The following is an 8,186-nucleotide window of genomic DNA, read 5'->3' as shown; positions in this document are numbered from 1 at the left end:
AAACTTGGCGAGAAACATGAGATTGACAGAGAATCGATAGAAGAAAGAAACAAAAAAGTGGCAAATCTTCCATCTCCGTCTGTCTTATCTGATTTTTGTTCCTCCTCAGCCTCTTCTTTCTTTTCTCTTCTCGTTTTTAGAGAAAAACTTTTTATTTTAATTTTAGAAGGAAAAAGATAAATTGGAATGATTTAAGCCCGATACCACCATCTCGGAGCTGCCCCTGCCAATCCGAATTACTTGCTTTTCCATTTCATGCTAGCGGGAGATTTTGTTTTATTTGGATTTATTAAGGTTCAATTGGGTTTATTTAAGGTATGAAGTTACCTTGCTTTTTTTTTTTTACATTTCTGTGAGACTTTGTTGCTGTGATTGAATGGTTATTTTATTTCTTGTTGATGCTCTCATTTTTATACCAATTGAATTTATTCCTTAATTTTTACTAATATAAATATACTCGAGTTATTGATATATTGATTTAAGCTTATGATTTATGGTGAGGATTTTTCATACCATTACCAGCTTGAAAGAATTGTATTAGCATGAGGCATAAGCGATCAGCTGAGCCCTTTTTGGTTAAATTTCAGGAAGGATGAAGGGAATTAGAGACTGGGTTTTCACTCAAATACTATCCAAGTCTTTGGACTCGTCTAGACCACTGTCCGGCAGTGGTGGTTTCTTTCCCGAGGCTCCTTCGTCTCGAGAGGAACAATATGATGATCAAGGTATCAGCTTCTCCCTTTTTCAATGTATGCTTAGTAACTTTGATCCTCGTAGTCAAAAGACTTTTTTCATACACCAAATTTCATGAAGTAAAATTTGGGAAAGTGGGTATACATAGTTTTGTGATATAAGCACTATGGCATATATGCTAGTTTCAAGGGATTGACTAAACTCTATAGTAAATTACTAAATACTTGAACTTAGTACTTGATAGAGTGATCTTATCTAGACAGAAAGTTGCTTACTAGTAGCTGTCTTATTGACATTTAGCAGTTTGCTGAAAAACAATAACTATTAAATTAACGAAATCAGAAGCATATTGAAATAAATGTAACATAGAGACAAAGAATAAAAAGGAAAAGGAAGCTTTGTTATCTTCACTGAAATTGGCAAACTAAAATTTTAAAAAAAAGGGACAAAAACAAAAATGTGATATGATATAGCTATTTTACAGACTACTAGGCAGATTGATAGTTAGGAGTTTCTCTGCTTAGATCAACTCTTTATTAAAACTTAATTTATAATGCTTTGGGTAATCTTTTGATGTGGAAATTGACAACCTCTATGACTAGAGGTGTACCATGGATCTCTCATTAAGTTTGTCTTTTAACCAGTTATTATTCTAAAGTTGGTTCATGTTGATTAAAATATGGCCACAGTAGATTATATAAATTCTGTAACTGATTGGGCATATTGTCTTGTTTTTCATTAGGTTCATCTCACACCACCAGTTCGGTGGCATTGTCAGTGCGTCCTGATACATCATGCTCTTCTGGTTGTATTCATGATAATGACCCTTATACTTCGCAGCAGCAAATCCTAGTTGAAGATTCTAATCTGTCAGATGACAGTCCTTATAGAAAAAAGATGGATCCATTGGCAAAAGTTGAAGATCTCCAGATAAAATTCTTGCGTCTTCTCCAACGGTTGGGGCAATTTCATGACAATCTTCTGGTGGCCAAAGTTTTATATAGGATGCACCTAGCAACTTTGATACGAGCAGGGGAATCAGATTTGAAAAGAGTGAACTTAAGAAATGAAAGAGCTAAAGGAATTGCAAGAGAACAGGAGGCATCTGGGCTGCCAGAATTAGATTTCTCTATTAAAATACTTGTCCTTGGCAAAACAGGCGTTGGCAAGAGTGCAACCATAAATTCTATCTTTGATCAACCAAAAACTGAGACCAATGCGTTTCATCCTGCCACTGATTGCATTAGAGAGGTTGTGGGAACTGTTAATGGGATTAAGATAACATTCATTGATACCCCAGGTTTTTTACCTTCATCTACAAGTAATGTGAGAAGAAATAGGAAGATTATGCTATCCGTGAAGAGATACATTAGAAGATCCCCTCCAGACGTTGTTCTATATTTTGAGCGGCTTGACCTCATCAACATGGGTTATAGTGATTTCCCCCTTTTGAAGCTTATGACCAAAGTTTTTGGTAGTGCCATTTGGTTTAACACCATCCTTGTCATGACACATTCTTCTCCTACTCTTCCCGAAGATCCCAATGGGTATCCTGTCAGTTATGAATCATATGTGAACCATTGCACAGATTTGGTGCAGCAATATATACACCAGGCAGTATCTGATTCAAGGCTTGAGAACCCTGTACTTTTAGTGGAGAATGACCCTCAGTGCAAAAGAAATATCATGGGGCAAAATATACTTCCAAATGGACAGGTTTGGAAATCCCAATTCTTGTTATTATGCATATGTACCAAGGTTCTTGGTGATGCCAACACCCTCTTGGAATTTCAAGACAGCATTGAACTAGGACCATTAAGTAACAGCCGGTTGCCTTCTCTGCCTCATCTTCTCTCATCTTTTCTACGTCATCGGTCAGTCTCACATCCAGCTGAACCAGAAAACAAAGTTGATGAGATTCTACTCTCAGATGTGGAAGAAGAAGAGGAGTACGATAAATTGCCTTCAATTCGAATCCTGACAAAGTCTCAATTTAAAAAATTGACTAAATCACAGAAAAGAGCCTATCTTGATGAACTGGACTACAGAGAGACTCTTTATTTGAAAAAACAGTTGAAGGAAGAGAACCTAAGACAGAAGGAGAGCAAGCTCTCCAAAGAGAAAAGCTTTGCAGGTGATGATGATGCTAATGACAAGGTATCTCCAGAGGCTATACCATTACCAGATATGGCAGTCCCTCCAAGTTTTGACTCAGATTGCCCAGTACACAGATATCGCTGTCTTGTCACAAATGACCAATGGCTTGCGAGACCTGTTCTTGATCCCCATGGATGGGATCATGATGTTGGTTTTGATGGTATAAACTTGGAGACAGCTCTGGAAGTGAAGAAGAATGTTTTTGCTTCAATTACAGGACAGATGAGTAAGGACAAGCATGATTTCAGTATTCAATCTGAATGTGCTGCTGCATATGTAGATCCTGTGGGGCCTACTTATTCTGTAGGACTTGATCTTCAGTCTACTGGTAAAGATCTGATGTATACTGTTCAAAGCAATGCAAAGCTGAGGAGCCTCAAGCACAATGTCACTGATTGTGGTGTCTCTTTCACATCATTTGGGAACAAATATTATGTTGGTGCTAAGCTTGAGGATGCCATATCGGTGGGGAAGAGAATGAAGTTTGTTTTGAATGCTGGAAGAATGGAGGGTTCTGGACAAGTGGCATATGGTGGGAGTTTTGAAGCTACTTTTAGAGGGAGGGACTACCCTGTGAGAAATGACAGTGTTAGCCTCACTATGACAGCTCTCTCCTTTAATAAAGAGACAGTACTTGGTGGTGGTTTCCAGTCTGAGTTCAGGCCAATGCGAGGCATGAGGCTGTCTGTCAGTGGCAACATAAATAGCCAGAAAATGGGGCAAGTTTGTGTGAAGATGGCTAGCTCTGAGCATGTTGAGATTGCATTGGTTGCTGTCTTTTCAATTTTTAGGGCCCTTTGGCGTAGAAAGGAAAATAGAGACATTGAAGCACTAGAGGGTGGTTAAGCACTAGATTTTCCTTGTTGAGAGAGAGCCTGGTCAAGAAAGCAGTTTATATCTGGAATAGTCTTTCCATCCAAACAGATGATATAGTATGCAGGATTTTTTGAGGTCATTCCGGATATAGTCTCACTTTGTTGAATGCCTTAATTCAGAAATATGGGAGAAAGACCATGTGTTGACTTCGGTCTCTCCGCTACCTTGAGGAGTCCATAGCATTTGTGTACCCAGTTGAGCTGCCAGGCTTGGCAGCAGAGGCTGGTGTCAATCGAGGCAATAATTGTACAGGGAATCACCGGAGATAAAAATTTTTGTGATTCATGGGAAAACGCTAAATAGTTGCAATAGGGTGACCAAAATTCTTCCTTTTTATTTGTTTTGGTCTAAAGGGTTGAAATTGTTGTTGAGCTAGATTTTGTTGTATTAAATGCCAACACATAATTTTTCTTAGTGGTCTTTCTAAACTAGTGGACCTTTTCATGTTAAATTTACTTATTAAATTGTGATATTGCTACTAAGCTGAGTTCTTCCTGAATTTGGGAACCTTAGATTCCTTTAACTAAACATGCAATGGCTAATGTGCCAGCCTGAAATTTGATACTTGACACCTTTAGAAATTTGGGTTAATTTTGTTTCTCCAGTTTTAGATTTTTATTATGAGCTATTCTATATACATTTCTCCAGTTGAAATGTTCTTTGTAGGCTTTGATTTTAATCTTTTGTTAACTAGCTGGCACCTAACGTTTGCCACCTGCAATCCTTTATTTCTTATGGAAGAAGAGAGGCAAAACGGACCTCCCTAGGGTTGAGCAATTACAGAGATCATTACCACAAGAAAAAGAAAATCATAGTAACAAAAAGGATATTGGAAACAAAAAACAAGAGAGTAAAAACAATACTTGTGCAACCATAACTCTCAGTACAGTGACGTTGGGGAAGAGTTGGAGCCAGTAGAGAAGATAGAACAAACACGAGACAATGTCGTTTTGTTCATTACCTGCAATAATTGAGCGTATGCTTCTTCTGGAAACAACTTAACTTTGCCACATAACGGACAAACTAGTCTCCACAGCACGCAAATATCAGCATGCATCCCATCACTCAAAATCCCGGGCTCTTGAATTTTCCCATCTGTCAAGGTGAGGAGAGAGTGATGATCTTCATTGAATCCTAATCCACTTTCGTTGTCACTTCAGCTTGTTTTCTTATTTCTGTCATGTTTCCATTCTTTCGAATTTGTGATGATTAGTAAGAAGAATTAAATCCGTACGTACAGGCATTGCCAAGTGGAAGGACGTATTAAGTTTCAATTCTTCTTCCAATTTACTAATAACTCAGTAACTGGTTATTAGGCCCTTGTGTGACATTGGCCATTTGGCATTTCTTGTCGTTTGTGCAGGTGGGATCTCATCTGTAGGTTGACAGAACCTGAATGAGCTTCAGACCGACTGATCACCAGCAGCAGCCAACATTTCTGATGTAATCTTCATCCTTAGACCTGTCATCTCACTTTTCTAGAAATTGCAATGTGTTCTTTTTTTTCTTTTTCTGAATCAAGAACAACCCATGATAAACCTCCAGGTCAGAGGGCATCTTCCCAAGAAATTTTGTGCACCCGCCACGTTCACTGAACAATGAACATCATCGTGATCTACGATTCCAAAAATGGTTCTTCTCCAAAATACCGATAAAGGTGTTTTTTGAAAATAGTTTGTTATATAATTTTAATTATTTTTAGTTAAAAAATTAATTTAAATAAAATTATCTTTAATTAAATTAATTCATATATTTATATTCGCGTTTTAAACTAACTCATATCTTTTGAGTTTTTCTCGTTAAATTATTATCTCTAAAGTTTGTTTTATTGAAAAGAAAAACTTTTAAATATTTTAAAATAGTTTTTGATACACGAAAAAAATCTTTAAGTAACGTTGGGTATAAGATAAGTAAGAACACATTTATTGTAATGTGTCAAATTAAATTATATTATAGTGTTTATTTTATAATAGACTACTATAATATAAGATTACAATGCAATCATATTATAGCCAAGATATGTAACGTGATTACAGTTAAAAACCAATGCAATCACATTACATTACATTTTGAAATGTTATTAAAAACATTTTTACCCTTCAACTTTATTATTTTATTAAAAATATTTTGTAATGTTATAATTAAAATAAAAAAATATTAAAATAAATATATAATATAAGAATTAGAAATTAAAATAAATAAAATATAAGAAATTAAAATTTATATAATATAGGTAAAAAATTAAAATAAAATATATAATATAAAAAATATATTAAAGAAATAAAAATAAAATATATAAGATTATAACAAGAATTGAAAATAAAATACATGACATTAAAAATATATTTAAGAGATGATATTATATAAAAATTAATAATAAAAAATACAAGTGTATTGAAATTGTATTTTAATAAATATGGATAATTTTGAAAATTAACATAACATTTTCAATAAAATACTTGTAAACCAAACGTTGCAATGTTACATTCCCTGTATTTTTATTATTATTTTGCTTTTATACCAAACATTGTAATGTTATTTTCCCTACAATCACGTTGCTTGCAATCACATTACATTGTAAAGTATCAAACATCATCTTAAAGGTTTTGAACATTTTTAAGAATTTTGGAGTAGTTTTTGATACATGAAAAAAAAACCTTTGAGTATTTTGAGCATTCTTTGCTAAGTAAGCATATTCGTTGATTATATTGTTAAATAGAATACAGTGTATTGTTTGAAGTTGTTGATTTTGTTAAATGAAATTTAGTAATTTTAGTGGTTTTTAGGTATTGCATAACTGATTTTTAAGTATTACGTGGCTAGTATTTAGACATTGTATTACTAATTTTTAGACATTACGTGACTTGTGACTAGTTTTTAGGCATTACATTACTAATTGTTAGGCATTACGTGGCCTATTTTTAGGTATTGCTTGACTAGTTAGTAAGGCATTGTGTGACTTAGGCATTGTCTAAAAATAAGTTATGAAATACCTAAAAATCAATCACGTAATGTCTAAATCTATTCACGTAATGTCTAAAAATTAGAGACACAATAATTAAGTCACACAATATTTAAAAATCATTCTTGTTATATCTAAAAATCAGTGACACAATGCTTAAAAACCAATAATGCAATACCTAATAACTAATTGATTTACATGCTCGCAGTTAGGTTTAAGTTGTCAAAATCATATAGTGTTCGAATTTATAGATATGTCTAATCAATTTCAACTTCTCAATTTTAAAGTTTTATGAATAAACTAATAAATCAAAGAACCTAAAATACATACTTTGATATCATTTCTGTTCTTTGAGATAGCAAGATAGACAGTATTTGACAAGAAAGAGAAATTTAATTTTAAAATTTTTGTCTGAATTTCGAGATAAAGAGAACCGAAATCATTTTAATTTGTCTGAAATTATTTAAAAGATATTATTGTCGAATCATGTCAAAAATTAATTAAAAATAATAAAAATTATAATAAAAGATATTTTTAAATTAAGCTTATAGAGAGAGTTATTTTTTACAATTTTTTTTTAAGGAATTTGAGGATTTAATGGGAATGAGCCGAACCCAATATAGTATTGTTGAAATTCAACCACTTTTCCATTGTTTAACCTTAAAGCACCCCCCAAGAAAAAATGGTGTGTGTCACAAAGATTTATCTTTTCCCATCTGTAAAACTTCGTGAATCTAACTCTTACTTTATGGTCTTCCTTAACAGCCAGAACCACCTTGTCGAGAAAGATCTCAATTAGTAATAAGAAAGTTGAAATTAGTCAACGCGGAAGGGAAAGGGAGGGTTAAGTTAAAGTTAAAGAAATTGACTAACAATACATGTGATTCGGCTATGCAAGGAATCGACAATCGACGCACGATTTTGGCGGCTTACGTATAAAACAAATGCTTGCCTGTACAAAAATGAGAAAAAGATGTATTTGAAAACGTAAGTGCTGAGGACATCAGAATTCCAGCTCAAAATATCACTATTCCACAAGGAATCTGACTTCAATATGACGTTCATAGCATAAACTTGAAACATTTCTTTGTCCCCATCATTAGACCGTTTTCTTGCACCAACATGCAATAACCAAAGGTTCACTTTTTTACCCAAAAGCAATGATTCTTACACCCCCCTTTGGAGGCACAAAACGCACAATTTTCATCTGAAAAGTAGAAACGGGTATTCCAAGAACAAGTTAAAAAACCATTCTTTGATTGAAATTAACTCAAATACCCTCAACTACCAAAGCTCACCCACGTTTGATTTGCTTAGGTGATGGCAATGGATGCCCCACAATTCTGGCTCAAAAGATTGCAGTTTCAACTCGACATACCCCAAAAACAGAATCAAAAAGAAAATGCTTCCCCGATCCCAGTTTTGGAACTAAAACTTTCTTTCTCAGCCCAAACCAAACCAAACCAAAAAATGTTGGGCAAAGAAAGGGAAAACAATA

At 34.1% G+C, this 8,186-nt stretch overlaps 1 protein-coding gene across 1 annotated transcript; it reads left to right on the top strand.

Moving 5' to 3' along the window:
• On the top strand, positions 1-4,208 carry TOC90 (Avirulence induced gene (AIG1) family protein). Its single transcript, XM_007013524.3, has 3 exons — positions 1-315; positions 588-725; positions 1,436-4,208. Exons 2-3 carry the CDS (start codon positions 593-595, stop codon positions 3,694-3,696), a joined length of 2,394 nt encoding a protein of 797 aa, XP_007013586.3. The 5' UTR covers positions 1-315; positions 588-592; the 3' UTR covers positions 3,697-4,208.
• The last annotated feature ends 3,978 nt before the right edge of the window (positions 4,209-8,186 follow it).

This window comes from Theobroma cacao, chromosome 9, assembly GCF_053813885.1.
Source record: "Theobroma cacao isolate CCN51 chromosome 9, ASM5381388v1, whole genome shotgun sequence".
Taxonomy (NCBI): Eukaryota; Viridiplantae; Streptophyta; class Magnoliopsida; order Malvales; family Malvaceae; genus Theobroma; species Theobroma cacao.
The sequence above is the reverse complement of the archived record's forward strand: the minus strand, read 5'-3'. Positions and strand labels throughout refer to the sequence as shown.